The 17,861-nt window shown below is 45.4% G+C and overlaps 1 protein-coding gene and 1 non-coding gene across 2 annotated transcripts in view; one reads left to right on the top strand and one right to left on the bottom strand.

Annotated features, from left to right (window-relative positions):
• Positions 1-224: 224 nt before the first annotated feature.
• On the bottom strand, positions 225-296 carry TRNAC-GCA (transfer RNA cysteine (anticodon GCA)). Its single transcript has one exon. It is a non-coding gene; the product is annotated as a tRNA-Cys (tRNA).
• A 7,939-nt stretch (positions 297-8,235) lies between these two features.
• The window catches only part of LRPPRC (leucine rich pentatricopeptide repeat containing), a 151,426-nt gene continuing 141,800 nt past the window's right edge, over positions 8,236-17,861 (top strand). The window contains exon 1 of the mRNA XM_077337524.1: positions 8,236-8,479. Within this exon, the coding sequence (XP_077193639.1) occupies positions 8,352-8,479 (128 nt within the window). The 5' untranslated portion in view covers positions 8,236-8,351. The remainder of the gene's footprint in view (positions 8,480-17,861) is intronic.

The following is a 17,861-nucleotide window of genomic DNA, read 5'->3' on the forward strand; positions in this document are numbered from 1 at the left end:
TTTCCAAATGCCACAGTCTTCCACAGAACTATAACTGTATTGGCCCAGGGGCACCTATGAATTATTTATAGTAGTTCTGTCACAACTACTGCTATGATTAGGCACTGAACATATTAATAACTCTAAAAGCCTGCTTGTAACCTAGTAAAATAAAGGGAAGGGAGAAACAAGATACAAAAATAGGGAAAGCATTTTGCTCTGTTCTTTAAAAAAATAAATAAATAAGGGAGCACCTGGACTTGAACCAGGGACCTCTTGATCTGCAGTCAAATGCTCTACCACTGAGCTATACCCCCAGCTGAACAAATTGTTCTCTAACATACCCTATCAATCCTGCTAGTGCTGCCAGCTGTTTCTCTTTCATGTTCTTTCAGAAGCAGGTTTGTTAACTGCTGTGCTCATTGTATTTCTTGCCACTCACAGAACATATAATTATATTTCATCAAATCATATTTCTGGAATGCTTAAGAGTTTATATGAGCTTGTTTCAAAAGGGTTTTAAGTACCCTCTGCCTAGGGGGGAAAACCCAAATAAATTAATGTGAATTACTTTGTACGCATTTAGAATTATTGCAAAAGACATCCAGTGAAGGCAGCTGATGTCAAAACAAGCTCTCATTCTCTGAACATCATTTATCCATCCATCTTCCAGTCTCCTTCCTTAGGATGCCCTTTATCTTTATTTTGTAACCGTTTTATACTAGTAATTGATTATTTCAATTAATTGATGCTTGACTATCCATAGCATTAAAAGAAATCATATAAGAAGAAAATAGGATGCATAACAAAATAGGGTGCATAACAAAACCAGTAAAATATGCTAGTACAGTTTCTAAATGGTTCTTAAAATAAATGAGGCTATGTATTTATTGTACAGCATATGTAATATAGCCAAGAGATCTGGCCTACTTCCATGGGCACTGCAGAAATGCCTTGTCAGCTTGACCATCAAGTATCAGAACTGAGCTTGGAAGATGGAGTTGGCCCAGGTAAAGATCCTATCCTACAAGATGTTCCTGGGGTGAGACTCCTCAGAGTTCTCTGCATTGTTATGCCTGGCTCCTCCAGGCAGTGAATGGGGAGTAGTTTGTCCTGCCCAAGAACTTGAGGACTCCTCAGAAAGAATCTTCCAGGAAAAGTGACTGGCCCAGTGGTGGAGACATGAGCCCCCAGGGCCAGATGTTGTAAAGGCACAAGGTACCAACACAGCACTGGGGAACATCCAACTGTCTGTGGGGGTGAGGAATGAGTACCATAGCCATAAATATCCCAGGATAGGAGGCAACAGCTGTTGGTTCCCACTGCTTAGCAGAGGGAAGTAATGGAGGGTTGTCCATGATCACACTTAGGCAAGGTATCAAAGGTCCTATAGTACACTTCTGAGGGTTTTGAGATGATTTTTCTGGCCCTCTGTGGATGTCAGTATTGCAGCTTTTGTGACATTTATCAGAGGACCTCAGACAGGACCACCCACCCACCCGAGCCCCATTGTCCCATCTGCCGGTCATTGAGACACCATTGGAGCATATAGCCCTGGACTTCCCCGAGGGGCTAGATATTTACTAGTCCTGATAGATTACACCACTCAGTACCCACGAGGAGCATGAAGAATGCAGGAGTGGCACATGCTCTCGAGTATTACATTGTGCAGAGGATTGCCAAGGGAGAGCATGACAGATTGGGTGTCATCCTTCAAAATGGGGCCTAGCAGACACCGGAATACAGGGAACAGCCCGCAAATGGCTGAATTCCTTCCTCCGGGGCTGCGGACAGAGGGTAGTGATAGGAGAGAGAGAGTATCTAAAGAACACCAGCTAACATGTGGAGTCCCACGAGAAGTCCTCTCTCCTATCTTATTTAACATCTTTATGCGCCCTCTGGCTCAACTGGTGTGGAGGTTTGGGCTGGGCTGCCACCAATATGCAGATGACACCCAGCTCTTCCTCCCGATGGATGACCGCCCTGACTCTCCCCCAGAACCCTTAGCCAGATGTCTGGAAGCAGTGTCGTTTGAAGCTCAACCCTACAAAGACAGAGGTCCTATGGTTGGGTAGGAATGGATCATGGGGGGAAGCAAGTATGCCCAACCTGTGCAGCTCTCAGCAATGCACTCTGCCAGGAGCCTGGGTGTGATCCTGGATGCTTCCCTGACAATGGAAGCCCAGGTCACAAAGGTAGTAACGGCTGGCATTCTACCACCTCCACCAAGCCCAGAGCACCTAGCCACAGTGATCCATGCGACAGTCACCTCTAGGCTGGACTTCTGCAACTCGCTCTGGACTTCTATCCTCGTCCTTAATCCGGAAACTACAACTGGTGCAGAATGCTGCGGCCAGGATTCTCACTAAAACATCATGGAGATCCCACATCCAGTCAGTATACCAACAACTAGGCTGGCTCCCAATTGAATTCCAGATTAAGCTTAAGGTTCTGGTAATCACCTTTAAGGCCATACGCGGTTTGGGCCCAGTGTATTTGAAAGACTGCCTCCCTGCCTATACCCTCAAAAGAGTCTTACGCTCCGCCACGTCCAACTGGCTGCGGATCCCTGGCCCCAGAGAAGCATGTTGGGCCTCAACAAGGGTCAGAGCCTTTTCAGGCCTGGCCTCCACCTGGTGGAACAAGCTCCCTGAGGAGATCAGAGTCCTGCCTGAACTTCCACAGTTCTGCAGGGCGTGCAAGAGAGAGCTCTTCCACCAGGCATTCCCTTGAACACCTGCTGGTCCCCCAGACGCCCTCCTGTGACTGAAATAATTAATCCTCCCAATGTTAGTATTAATTGTTAATTATATTATAAATGTGGTATTGTAAACTTTTGGTGCTTTACTGAAAGTTGCTTTGATGTTACAGTCTGTATAACATTCCATGTAAGTTATAGAATGTAAACCGCCTAGAGCTGCAAAGAAATGGGCAGCATAGAAATCTAAATAAATAAATAAGGCAGGTCTTGGCATATGGCAAATATTCATGGCAATCTACCACCCCCAGGAATGGTTATGCCAAACCATCAAAAGTATGCTAGTGAACTGGAATCTGTACATGGATCCATTGCCATTTGCCATAATGGAGACTCACCAGGCCTCCACCAGATATGTGTAGAGCTCATGTACAGGCTGATGCCACAAAGAATCTTGGGGGTTGTGGGAAACCATTGGTTCCAGGATCCCCCCCAACCACAGGTGTGCCCCCCCCATGAATATGTGAAGCAACTCCAAGACAGATTACAAGACATCCGAGCAAGTCTGTGCCTAGGAGAACTTAGAGAATGCTCAGCAAGCCCCAAAGTGTCAATACAACAAGGGGACCAGAGGGCATGCCTACACCCTCAGTGATAAGGTGTTGGTGCACCACGAAATTTTGGGCATCGACCACAGCAATTCTTGGAGGGGCCCTTACCCCCATCATCTGAATGTTGGGACCCCTAACATATGAGGTACAGTGTGGGCCATCTTGGCAGCAATCCTTAAATATAAACAGCCTCAAATTGTGGAATAGGCAGGAAGAGGAGGAGGCTCACTTAGTGAAAGTGCCTGGGAAGTTGCCAGAAGGACTGGGGAGCCATCAAAGTCTAGAACCCTGAACTTGGAACATGCATTGTCCCGCGAACAAGTTATTTGTGAGGTTTTTCAGGGTACCCAGGAGTAGCCAGTCCCAGCCTACCAACCTCGCTGCAACCAGAAGACTCCCACAAAGGTTTGGCGTCACGCTGAAGCTTTAATAGAGCTTGCATAGATACAACAGAAGAGCCTCTTGTGGTGCAGAGTGGTAAGGCAGCGATATGCTGTCTGAAGCTTTCTGCCCATAAGGTTGGGAGTTCAATCCCAGCAGCCGGCTCAAGGTTGACTCAGCCTTCCATCCTTCCGAGGTCGGTAAAATGAGTACCCAGCTTGCTGGGGGGTAAACGGTAATGACTGGGGAAGGCACTGGCAAACCACCCCGTATTGAGTCTGCCATGAAAACGCTAGAGGGCGTCACCCCAAGTGTCAGACATGACTCGGTGCTTGCACAGGGGATACCTTTACCTTTACCTTTTAGATACAACAGGTGGTGCAGAAATAGCTAAGTCAGGGTTTTCTATCATACTCCCAGTTGACCCTTCTGAAGATCCTGAGTTTGAGCTATCAGAGTCACTGGATATCTTCTGGGAATCTCTCCTTTCCCAGATGCTGACTCTTCTGACCTCCACAACACTGGCAGTTCTGGACTGGCAGACGCCTAGAAGACTCTTCTCTCAGGTCTCTGTTGTTTTGTTACTTTGCTGCTCCTTGGTCTCCCTGACTCTTCCTTCTTCGACCTTTACCCACCATCTCTATCTCTCACCTGCTTCCTTTTTATACCCTTTCCCATCCTAACCCCTCCTCCTTCCTCAATCATCTGAAGTTATTTTAACCCCACCCCTCATAACAGCTTCTTTTCCAGGCTTGAATCCAGTCCTGTCGTTCCTGGCTCTTACCCTTATAGGAAGAAGCCTACAAGGAAGCATTACCACAAAGTAAGTTCACAGTAAACTAGTCCCTGGGCTTTTTACTCCCACTCCTGGTGTCTTCCCTTCTGGCATTTATCTCTTTTCCCCTCTGGGGTTTCTCCTGCCTTTGCATACTCTGAACCTGGCCCCACCCGCTGAGACAGCTCTTTGTTCTCAATCTCAGATAAGCTGCCTGTGGGTCTGTTTAGAGTATTGCCCACCTGCCCTGCAGCCTGCCATGGAGTCAGGAAGGGCCCCATGAATGCTGCAGGGCTGTTCTCCTTTCCTTGGCCAAGCCCCCATGTTTCCAACTCACCTGGGAGAGGGCTCTGGGAGATGGTGCTTGGGGGGACATCCTGACATTATTGATGTCCACTGGATGCTGGGACAGTTTGGTTTGGTGCTCAGCCTCCATCCAGCGTGGACCTACTTAACCCAACAACCAATATGGACCCACCCACCCTTGGACCTTGCTCTTATTTGGTGACTCAGGTTTGGCTCTGCAGTCAACGTACCTCCCGTCCAGGTGCCACTGGGTGTGGCCAGATAGGGCAGCACATTGAGCTTCTTAGAGCGCCATCATGTTAGTTACAAAACCTGATGCCACCATCTGTTTCTGTGTGGATTTTAGGGAGACAAATTAAATGACATAATTTGATGACTGATTAATTAATTATTGTGATTAATTATTCAGTTAGTAGCCCACGGGTCCACACAGTGGCTTGTGGCAGATAACAATCGGCATACATCAAAATAAAATCCCATAAAATTATAATCCCATTAAAACTCCATCTTCACCCACTGGCAGCTGTCTGTCCTCCCTTTCACTTGCTCCCAGATTTCCGGGGATACCCAAGCAGCCTGTTGTTCCAGCTAACTCAGGGAGGGGCCCAGATCTTCCTCACCTTGGCCCTGCCCAAAGACCTGGTGGAAGAGCTCCTTTTACAGCACCTGCAGAGTGGGGACCCAGCCAGATGAGCTGCCAGCTAGCGCTGCAGAAGCGCTTCCGCCGGCCCCCCCAGCTGGGGCCATGGATGACCCCCCCCCACAGGAGGTGACTGGGGGGGCTGAGGGCCCTGCCTTAGTGAGGGGGCTGCTGCTGCCACCACATCCACATTGCTCACTGCCCCGCTCCAGGCTGGGCTTCGGCATGCATCATGCTCCCTTGGCTCACTGCTTCTCTCTTTTCTCCCTTCTTTTAACTGCGGAGGGGGGAGGATCGGTGTCAGCCCTGCTGCAGAGCATGCGGGGCTTGCCGGACAGAGTTGGGCAGGATGGGGCGACTTTGGACCCGCAGGGGGTGGGGGTCGCTTTCTGGCCAGCTCTGAAAGGGCTGAGCAAAGTGTTTTGGCCTATTCCTCGGCAGGCGCAGGCGCAACCCTCCGGGCAGGCTGGACAGCTGCAGGAGCCAGTGGGGTGCTGGAAAAGCGTGTGCGCAGGCATATGCACAACAACTGAGGTGGCGTGGAGGCAGCCACTGCCACGGCTCCTCCGCCCACCACTGCCACCACATGCCACACTGCCGCTTGCCATCATGGTGCGGCTGGCAACCTGGCCACCCCGGGGAAGGAGCCAGACGACCCCAAATGGGGTCCCAGACCCCAAGGTTGAGAACCACTGACCTACACCATCAAAGGCTTATTCACATGCTCATCTTCTAACATTGTATATGGATTAAATGTCAACAATGCCCTTCTGTTCTCTATATAGGACAATCAGGTCAAACCCACCACCAATGGATAAATGGATATAAGTCTGATATAAAAAATCACAGGACAAAAAGTTGTAGGGGAACACTTCAAAGAAACTTCAAGAACAGACTAGAAAGGGAGATTGCAGAAATGCATGTTATTGCAACACTCAAAACAAGGGATTGGTTTATCTCACTACGTATGTTAATCTCATTCAACCATTCATATCCACATTACTTACAATCCCCTCTTTTTATTTTATTTGAGACAATGAGAGTGTTACGTGATGTAAGAAAATATGTAATGCTATTTAGAATCTGTCTGTTTTCAGGAAAGAATATCAAACAAAGCAGGGCTTGTCACTTGTGTGTTTGCCTCCATGCTTGGATGGAGATGGATGGGGATAACAAGTTACTTTTAATTACTTCTTTTCACAATTGGAAAAGTATCTGCCATTCATTCTACAGTTTTATTGCCCCAAGGTTTCTGTGAATGACAACTGAACACAAAGGACTGCTTTTCTAGCAAAGAATTATCATAGTGCATATTTAGACTTATGATGCTGTTTACTAATTTGCTACTAATTGACTCTCTCCTTACATCTGTACTCTTACGATCCCTGTTCCATTGTCTGAGGAAGTGTGCATGCACACGAAAGCTCATGCCTTCATTAAATCTTTGTTGAAATTAAAGGTGCCATTGGACTCAAATTTTGTCATTATTTTGTGACTGGAACACCATCTTTGATACCTTCTTCATTAGCATATTTCCTACTGCAATTACATAGGTGAACACCAAAACACTTCAGAACATAAGTGTTGGTTTTTATACTCCTCTTTTCAGTATCCATAGGAGTCTCAAAACAACTTACAAACACTTTACATCCCTCTCCCCCTGTAAGGTAGGTGGGGCTGAGAAAACTCTGACAGGACTGCTTTTTGAGAACTGCTGTATCAGGACTGAGATTAGCCCAAGGTCACCCAGCAGGCTGCATGTGGAGGAACAGGAAGGTTGCCAGATTAGAAGCGGATGTTCTAAGACACCACACCAAACAGGCGATGCTGCAAATCAGGAAGAATTAGCTGCATCAACATTCGTTTAATTCTATGACTGCCAACTCCAGGTTGGGAGACTCCTGAAGGCTTAGGGGAATATAACGTCATAGAGTCTGCCCTCCAAAGTAGCCACTTTTGCCAATCTTTGTAGTGTGGAGAGGAGTTGCACTTCCAGTAGATTTCCAGGCCCCACCTGGAGACTGGCAACTCCCCTTTACTGTTTTTTTTCCACCTTCCCGGAAGAGTCCAAAGTGTCACAGATTAAGGGCAGGAAAATGCTTGCTTTTATTTAGAGTTGCCAACTTTTGTCGCTCTTGCGCCTACCATTATGCAACTATAAGTCCGTAACTGTATGTTTCACTGTATGTTCGCACGGCCGGGCACCTTAATGACGTGAGAGAGACGGGCAAGGGTGGCTGTGTGATCCTATGCCTGAGCACAAGAGGAGGCTGCCCAGCCAGGAAATGGCAAAACCCGCGAGAGCCATCGGCAGGACTTTCCGCCCTACAGCACGAACCCTCAGCTGTGCTGCGTACAAGCAGGGACAGCAAGTACTGGCAGAGCGCATGCTCAGGACGGAGAGCTTGCCTGACGCAATTTCCAGTCGACTCTCACGCAGAGAGAGAGCGACCGGCCGAAGCGAAAGTATCCCCGAGCGGCCTTTCAGCGCTGAAAGACGCCACTTCTCCTGCCTTGCCTCTCCCAGGGGCTTCCTGCCCGCGCAGGCATTTCCGTTCCGCCTTAGTGGCGGCGCTCCAGTCAGAGAAACAGCAACGCAATAAAACTTGGGGCTATTCCCTACTGGTTCGCGGCGGCTTCTACCCCCCTCCCCCCGAAGGAAATCCGGCCGGTCGCGGCCATATCACTGTGTAATGGGGGGGGGGGGAGAGGAGAAGGGAGGCTGTCGCGATCTTTCAGGAGAACGAAGTGTGAGCCCTCCGGGTTCACGCGGTGTGGGGGCGTTCCCCAGCCCCTCTCGCCGCCCTCCTTGCTGACGTCGCGCGACTTCCTGCCAGGGCGCGGAGCTCCGGCCGGCCGGGGCTTCTGGGAACTCGCCTCCCCTTCCGCCCGGCGCTGGTGGTGCCTGAGCCGTGTCACGTGCTCCTCCTTGCTCGGTGTGCGGCGCGCGTGTGTGGGACCATGGCTGGGCTCCTGCGGACAGTGTGGCGGCGCGGCCCTTGCCTGTGGCCCTTCGCGCGGGGACCCGGCGCTGCTGCCCTCGCGCCCTCCTCGGCCCCGCTCCAGGCCGCAGCCTCCCGCAGCAGCAGGTGAGTGGCCCTGGCCGGCGGAGGCCTTGCTCGTCTCTTAATAACGAAGGTCACGTTCTTCTTTTTCACTATCCCGAGGCCGGCAAGTAATCCAGGCCGCAACCTTTGTAAGAGGAAGCGTCATTGAAATGGAGGAAACGTATTTAATTAATTGTATTTCTGTTCTGCCGCAGCCGGCTCGCGGCGGCTCAAAACCGTAAAATCAGCACAGTTCCATAAAGCAATCGTAATAAAAACATCAGTTTGCAGTAAAGAATGATACCATCGGTTGCTTACACTAATGAAACGTATATCAAAGGCTCCAGGATAGCTGTATGATTTTTGTAACGGGGTTCTTGTATAGAGGAGGAGCCTAGATGGTAACGGCATCCTGGCCTCAACCAAACTCCTGGTGGAAGAGCTCCGTCTTGCAGGCCGTGCAGAACTGAGATAGTCAGGGCCTCTAGGTCTTCTGGGGCCAGGACCGAGAAGACCCTCGTTGAGGCCGGGTGGGCTGCCTTTGGGTGGGGGACCACCAACCTGTTGGTGTTTGCCAAGCAAAGAGCTCTTTGAAGGGCGTAGGCAGACAGTCCCTTAGATACACTGCAGCTGCTCGAAAATGGGATGGATGTGGGCTCTCCTAGATAGTCCGCTGAGACCCCTGGTTGCTGCAATCTGTACCAGGTCAGGAACAAGGGCAGGCCAGAGTACAGTGAGTGGCAGAAGTCTAATCTCTAGGTGACCGTTGCACGGATCACAGTGAAATTAGATTACTCTTAGGAATTGATTGTATATCTGGTAGGATCTAGCAATAAAGTCACTGTCGTCTCAAATTGTAAAAGTATTGGTGAATCTTATTAGATATTACTTCACATCCTTGCAAGTGCAAGATAAGGGCCAGTGTTCATTATTTTGGTGGTGTGTTACATTTTTATTTTTTCTCTTTGAAGAAGAGTTGGCTTACAATCACCTATTGGCTTACAATCTCCCCACAACATTCCGTGAGGAAGGTAAGCCTGAGATAGCTCTGAGAGAGACTGACTCAAGGTCACCCATCTGGTTGCATTTGGAGGAATGGGGAATCAAACCCATTTTTCCAGACTCTTAGCCACTACACTGAGCTGGCTCTCTTTGCTCAAGTGAACTTAAGTGTCTGTGTTTATACACACATACATACATTTGAATAAATAAAAACATTTATTTACCCCCTTCCGTAATGCTCAGGGCGGTTCACATGAAACAATGGAAAAAATTCAGAGAAAATCAGTAGCCATAAATAATAGTAGAACAATAGTAAACAGTATGAACGGTAAATTTGAAACTGAAACATGTAGATCAGCGGTTCTCAACCTCCAGCAGCGTTCCCAGAAAAAAACCCAACATATATACAATCATGAACAATGGATCTTCTCACCATTGGTCAGTTTCAGTTTAATTTCTGTGAAAGAACACTTGCATAATTTTATGGTTGGGGGTCACCACAACATGAGGAACTGTATTACAGGGTTGTGGCATTAGGAAGGTTGAGAACCACTGATGTAGATGGACCCATGATAGGTCAGTTTAGAATGTTAATTACATGGGAGGGGAGGGAGGCTCTGGAGCCCAGTAGAAGAAGTTGGTTCCAATCGACCTCAACCAAAAGCCTGGCGGAAAAGCTCCCCTTTTGCAAGCTCTATAAGCTTGTGCGTCCTATCTTTTCAAATCTTCCAGGAGTCCTGTAAAAAGGATTGGCGCTGTGAGTGACTAGCTCAAAGTCATCTAATAAGGTTTAGGTTGAAGTTCAGCAGAGGTTATTTTCAGATGTTAAAGATGTTTTAAATACGGGATTATTAAAACTTTCAACAACTTGTTCCTCTTCCCCATTCACCTGCAGGTTTTTTAAAAAAGGGCACATAACAGTGTTGAATTTGTAGGTCTTGCCTGTATCATTGTGTCTTGGCCTAAATTTAATTTTGAGTGTTGTGGAGGAACAGCAGGATGAAAAAGTTAACTCTTGCATTTTCATTAGAGTGTGAAAGATGGTTTGCTATAGCAAACTAAAGTTTTTTTTAATACTGGTCAGCTAGGTCAGAAAGCCCCCAGTCAGGATGTCACTATATGTGTCTGCTAAGCAATGTGTCTTACATGAATAAGCCTCATTTTCATATTGGACTCAATTACACAAAATAGCAAAGTGTAGGAAAGAGAAAGAACTGCTGCTGTTCCTTGCTCTTGCCATAGCAAGAGCTGCTGATTCAGATTTAGCATCCATCTAAGCAGATTTGTACACCAAACATTGACAGACCATTGCCATCTAATTTAAGTAGTGACTCTAGAGGAAGCTTGGAATGAAATGCTGGCTGGCATATAGTAGAAGAGTTAGGTATCATTTCATTGAATGATATATCAAAACACAATTACGGTACGAAGTTGCATCTAAGATAAGTTGACCAGATTTTAACATTGGTAAAGCGGGACATCATTGACTGGGGGAGTTCTTGATTAAAAATTTGGTCTATATGGAGCAACAAAAAGTCTTGTAGAACACACAGAATGCAAAAATAGTATTGTAATATATATATTTTTAATTTCAACATAAGTACAATTTGCCAGGTACCCCTAGATGTCCCTCCAAAAGTGGGACAATCTGGTCACCTTAAAAGACCAAGTGGTATGGATGTCAGATGTTCCTGCATTTTCACACACACTTGTGCTACATGTTGCTCAGAAGTCTGGGAAAAGAGAGAAGGCAAATAGTTATTTTATATATGTATTTTATATAGTTCTGCAATGGAAAACAGCTCCTAGATAAGGGCAAATCATGTCTTTTTTAAGATTACAAGATAAGCGGACTGATTCTAAACCGAAGAAGTATAAGAAGAGCTGGATTTTATATGCCTCTTTTCTCTACCAGGAGTTTCAAAGCGGCTTACAATCTCCTAACCTTTCTTCTCCACACAGCAGATACCCTGTGAGGTAAGTGAGGCTAAGAGTGCCCAGATATGACTACTTGTTCAGTACAGCTTTCTCAGTGCTTTAACGAGCCCAAGGTCACCCAGTTGGCTGCATGTGGAGGTGCAGGCTCACCAGACTAGAAGCTGTCACTCTTAATCACTGCACCAAGCTGGTTTGCCAAGTTGCGCAACATCAAGTAGTTGCTGAAATCAAAAAGACTGAGAAAGAAACTGGTTATGGCAACAAAGATCATTGAGGTCTAAGCCTTCCCATGTTGCTTCTCCCCAGCAATTGATTTTCAGAGATTGACAGCCTCTGAAATTGAAGGTTCTATTTAGTCATCATAGTAATAATATATTTTGGGCTTCCACATTTGTGTTACTTGAAACTAACTGTGATGACAGATTGCAGGTACAATATTTGCAACAAAATTAAATTGTTAATGAGGTGCTTCATCATTAACTGAGTTGTGGGTACTTGCTCCATGTCATTTTTGATTCATTGAAAAGCATTTAACTTGGAGCTGATATGAACTTGTATCTTGGGATCCACACATTTCACAGCAGGTATTTTGTACTACAAGAAAACTGATGATTATTGTTTTCGTCTATATGCATAAAATCGTGACAATACACCTTGACAAAATGCTGAAGGTTCTGAAACCTATTGGTAGAAAAGCCCCTTCTCACTTAAAATACTGCTGTGGCCGGCCTTGCTGATGAAGGGAAGACACAGCCAAGCCATGCATGCCTCTTCACTACTCTGTTGTGGGGGTTGGTTTGTCTCCTGTTTCATCTGTGCAACAACTCTGTGCGGTAGGCCTCACATAGAATCATAGAATCATAGAGTTGGAAGGGGCCATACAGGCCATCTAGTCCAACCCCCTGCTCAACGCAGGACTAGCCCTAAGCATCCTAAAACATCCAAGAAAAGTGTGTATCCAACCTTTGCTTGAAGACTTCCAGTGAGGGGGAGCTCACCACCTCCTTAGGCAGCCTATTCCACTGCTGAACTACTCTGACTGTGAAAAACTTTTTCCTGATATCTAGCCTATATTGTTGTACTTGAAGTTTAAACCCATTACTGCGTGTCCTCTCCTCTGCAGCCAGCAGAAACAGCATCCTGCCCTCCTCCAAGTGACAACCTTTCAAATACTTAAAGAGGGCGATCATGTCCCCTCTCAACCTCCTTTTCTCCAGGCTGAACATTCCCAAGTCCCTCAACCTAGATCATCTTCGTCGCTCTCCTCTGTACCCTTTCAATTTTATCGACGTCCTTCTTGAAGTGAGGCCTCCAGAACTGCACACAGTACTCCCGGTGTGGTCTGACCAGTGCCGTATACAATGGGACTATGACATCTTGTGATTTTGATGTGATGCCCCTGTTGATACAGCCCAAAATGGCATTTGCCTTTTTTACCGCTGCATCACACTGCCTGCTCATGTTTAGTTTACAGTCCACAAGTACCCCAAGGTCTCGTTCACACACAGTGCTACCTAGAAGCGTATCCCCCATCCAGTAGGCATGCTTTTCATTTTTCTGACCCAGATGCAGAACTTTACACTTATCTTTATTAAATTGCATCTTGTTCTCATTTGCCCATTTTTCCATTGTGTTCAGATCTCGTTGAACTCTGTCTCTATCTTCCGGAGTATTTGCCAGTCCTCCCAATTTGGTGTCATCTGCAAACTTGATGAGTAGTCCCTCCACCCCCTCATCTAGATCATTAATAAATATGTTAAAAAGTACCGGGCCAAGCACCGAGCCCTGAGGTACATCGCTACTCACCTCCCTCCAGTATGATGAAACACCTTTGACAACAACTCTTTGAGTGCGGTTCTCTAACCAGTTCCCTATCCACCTAACTATCTAAAAATCCAGATTGCAGTCCTTCAACTTATCCATCAGAACATCATGGGGAACCTCGTCAAAAGCTTTGCTAAAATCCAAGTAAATGACATCAACCGAATTTCCCCGATCCAGCAAACCTGTTACTTGGTCAAAAAAGGAAACCAGGTTGGTCTGGCAGGACCTGTTGGAGACAAATCCATGCTGACTTCCTCGGATCACCAAATGTTTCATCTCCATAATCTGTCTGAGAGGCTCAATCTTTTTTTTTGTGCAACAACCCTGTCCACCCTCTAAAGCAGCCATTTCTGCTGATCTTTATAGAGAGCTGATTTTTATAATCTAGAAATGAGTAGTAATTGCAGGAGGTCTCCAGGTCCCACCTGGAGATTGGCTATTCCAGGGGTTAGAAATATTCCTTGAGGTTTGGAGGTGGGGCCTCAAAACGGTAAAATGCCTCAAGAGTCCATCCTCCAAAGCGGGAATTTTTGCCTGCAGAGCTGACCTTTATAGTCTAGAGATGAGCAGCAATAGTAGAGGCTTGCAGCCTGAGGGTGGAGGGGTGTGGGTATGACACACTTGGGCTGTGGGCTCTGGCAAACCCTTACCAGCAACAGTATGTATTTGTTTGGCAGGCCAACTGGATAGTAGAGATCATGGTGGAGGCTTGCAGGCTAAGGTTGGGGTGGTGTGGCACAGGTGTGTCCCACCTGAACTCTGGGCTCTGGCCAGTCCTTACCAGAAACAGTTTTTATTTTTTGGCGCAAACAGACGGACCAGCATGGGTCCTACGAGTCTGGAAAGTGCAGGAAGATCTAAATAAGGAACATTTGGACCCTGTAACTGTAAATGGTGAACCAGCAACTGTCTGGAGACACATCGGGGCTGAAGTGATTTTGCTCAAGCCTGGCCTGATAAATAACAATCAGTAGTTCCCATGGAAGTCCTATGAAATAGAAAAGCATAAGCGGCCCAGAATTTCAAGTGGAATTAGCTTGGGAGTTCACATACAAAGGGGTTTACAGGAAAGTAGACTGTGAGACTATGGGGGACAACTAGGTTTTCTGGTGTTATTAGGCAACAATTTGGCTTTGCGGACAAGAACAGGAACTGCAGTTGCCTTCAGTAGGCCTCAGAATGGCAGAAATCACCAGCCAAGTTATGCCCAGTGAAAGCGAGGTTTGGAGGTGGGACCTCAGAGTTATCACCATTGGTAAAATGAATTATGTTTACTTCCATCCTAAATGTATTGCTCATCAATTTCATTGGGTGATCCGAAGGTCTAACTATATGGGAGGAGAAAAGCGTAATTTATAAACCTCGGTTGTGTAGCATCCTTTAGTAGTCTTTTTTTCCTTCCAAACCAAAACGCCCTTTGCAGTGAAGAAGTTTCAATCTCTTACTCTTTTTTGGTTTACCATGTCTGCATCATTTCTAGCTTTTTGACATAGAAACACTGTACTGATCAGTCTGCTTGTATCTTTTTCCTGTCCTGCTTCCAAGGAGCTGAAAGTCATATACAAGGATCACCCTCTTTCATTTTACCCTCTCCACAACCCTGTAAAGTCGGCTAGGCTGAGAGAGGTCTCTGGCCTGGATAGCCCAGTCTAGGCCGATGTTGTCAGACCTCAGAAAGCAGGGTTGGCCCTGGATAGTAGTTGGATGGGAGACCTCCAAGGAATACCTGGGTTGTGCCACAGAGGCAGGCAATGGCAAACCACCTCTGAATGTCTCCTGCCTAGAGATTCCTACAGGCAGTGATTTGATGGCAAGTTTTATCGCCAGGCTGAGGAGAGAGTGTCATGGCTGAATGGATGCCTGAACTGGGGTATCCTAACACTAATGCTGTACCATGCTGGCTGTCCAAGTGCAGCTGCAATACAAGTGTTCATTTACAAAGAATCCCTAACTTGGAATTTGCCCTTTTCACTGCCACTGCAGAGGCTTTATGTTTTTATTGGCCAATCTTTCTTGTTTAGCCATGCCCATTTCTGGCCTTCTGTAAAGTTAGGGTTGGTTTTCACCTGGTGTTAGCAAATTGTCACTTGTTTACTTTGGGCCTCATTTGCCATTTTGTTGTCCCCTTATCCAGTTTGTTTAGAATTTGTGGCACTTTTGTGGCACTTTCGCCAGTGTGTTGAATTATAGTTTAAAATACTGTAACAAAATATGATGTTCATAGAATACTATAGTTATTTATTATTTTGATTTATATCCCACTACTCTTGTGGACTCGTGGCGGGTTATACAACAGAGCAACCCCACCCTCCTTAAATCGATCGCAAATCCCCCAGTACCATTCAAAACTCATAAAACGGTGGTATAATCCCCAATCTTCCCCTATCTACAGTCAAACAAACATCACAGGTGTAGCCAACCATCTCTTCATCTGAAGGAATGAAGTTTTGAAATAGTTACAAAAAGATATCAGATTCCTTCAGATGATGTTCCAGTATGCAACACATTAGACTTGGGGCGTCACCCCAAGGGTCAGACATGACCCAGTGCTTGCACAGGGGATACCTTTACCTTTACGTTTTAGACTTCAGAAGCATACAATGTAGAACAAGTAACTATATTAGTAGTAGCTGCAAGGATTTGTGTCACTGCAAAATAGAAGTCTGAAACTGTTTCATCAGTGATGGAATGGTATAGTCAGATCTGGAATACTGTTATAAACAACTAATTTGTTGGAAAGAACAACCAAATCAATAGATTTGTTAAAAAACTGAGTCTAATATGTTGCATAAAAAGGTAAAGGTACCCCTGTGCAAGCACCGAGTCATGTCTGACCCTTGGGGTGACGCCCTCTAGTGTTTTCATGGCAGACTCAATACAGGGTGGTTTGCCAGTGCCTTCCCCAGTCATTACCGTTTACCCCCCAGTAAGCTGGGTACTCATTTTACCAACTTCGGAAGGATAGAAGGCTGAGTCAACCTTGAGCCGGCTGCTGGGATTGAACTCCCAGCCTCATGGTCAGAACTTCAGACAGCATGTCGGCTGCTTTACCACTCTGCGCCACAAGAGGCTCTTAATATGTTGCATATTGGAATATAAAGTTTCAGGATAATTAAATTATAATTATAAATAAATTATAAGCAAACCCACATTCATCTTGGTAGCACAAGAAGGCGGTATGTGAATGCAAACTGTCCTCTTCTTGGTATAGACCATACAAAATTTTCCCCTACACTTTCTACCAGAGGGACCTTCAGCCACTTACTTTTCCATCTGATGTACAATTGTAAGGTGTTCATAGCCTAGAAGTCAAGGTTGTCATTGTCGTATTATGTCTTTGGCCTTTGCTTTTGAGGTATTTGAATTGTTCTAGACGGGAAGTTACCCTCAAAGTTAGTGTTATTGACCTCCTCTCAAGTTTGATGTAACCCATGGGGGGGGTGAGGTACTTCATTTCTGCTTGGGAAACTCCATTTTGTCTGTATAGGTGAGGTTGAGATGATAATCTAATAAGGACACAGAGCTCCTTATAGCCTTCAGTTTCATTATGTTGTGAACTTTGATGGGTTTGATGACTATTTTAATCACTATGCAGTGAATTGGGTTAAAATAATATTTAGAAAAATCATGTTGTAACTGCTTATTTAGTGCTTGATTTTTGACCTATTCAAACAGGAGATTTAAAAAACTTTGTAGATACTTCTGCATGTATCTTCCAAGTCTTCTGGTAATTGCTTTTGAAGAGACTGCTCTTTGTCCAGTCACGTTTATTCTCAGGTTCTTGATAGGATCATTAGCTAATAGGCATTTTGTAGTCTTTGACATTTTCTTCTCATTGTGTTAAAAATGCCATTAGTATTTTTGTCTTTCTCCTGTTAATATTATATCCTGCAAAGGATCCTTCAATATAATCCATTGCATTCTGCAGTGATTCTTGTAGATCCAAAACTGTTAATACCACATCATCTGCATACCTTTTCATTTTAAATTCTGTATCATCTACCTTTATTCTTTTAATTCCTGTGTCTTGCCCTGTATTTGTAACTAAGATTTCTAACACTAGGATGAACTGTTGGAATATCAAAGATCAATGCTAGCATGTTCCTTTGTCTATTAAAATGGTTTAAGTTTTTCTTTGATTAGAATTTTTCCTTGCTGTTTTCAATAAATGCCTTGGATCCTGTTCAAAAATTCAGGTACACAGTCCATACTCTGAAGTACATTTAATAAAAAAGGCATATTGTCAAAAGTTTTTCTGAATCCAAAAATAGAAATGCTGCTTTCTTTTCCCCTCCTTGTTCACAAATTCAACTCCTTGTTCACAAATTCACAAAATGCATATTATCTTCCATGTACCACTTTGGTATAAATCCTGTTTGATCATTATGTATTAAAAGTCTGGGCAGCACTTAATCTTTCTGCCATTATTGTAGTAAAAGTTTTGTAGTCCATATTCAATAATTTTGGTCCATATGACTCTGGTAGCATTGCTTTAGTTCCTTTATATATTAGTGTTGTATTGTATATGCTTCTTGCCCATAGTTGGTATTATCTTTCCTTGTGTTATCTCATTCATTATTTTTGTGATAGTATCATTATACTTCAACACGTTTATAGTACATCACTATAGTACATCCATTCAGACCTGGTGCTTGCCATT

Source organism: Paroedura picta, chromosome 1 (genome assembly GCF_049243985.1).
Source record: "Paroedura picta isolate Pp20150507F chromosome 1, Ppicta_v3.0, whole genome shotgun sequence".
In the NCBI taxonomy this organism is placed as follows: Eukaryota; Metazoa; Chordata; class Lepidosauria; order Squamata; family Gekkonidae; genus Paroedura; species Paroedura picta.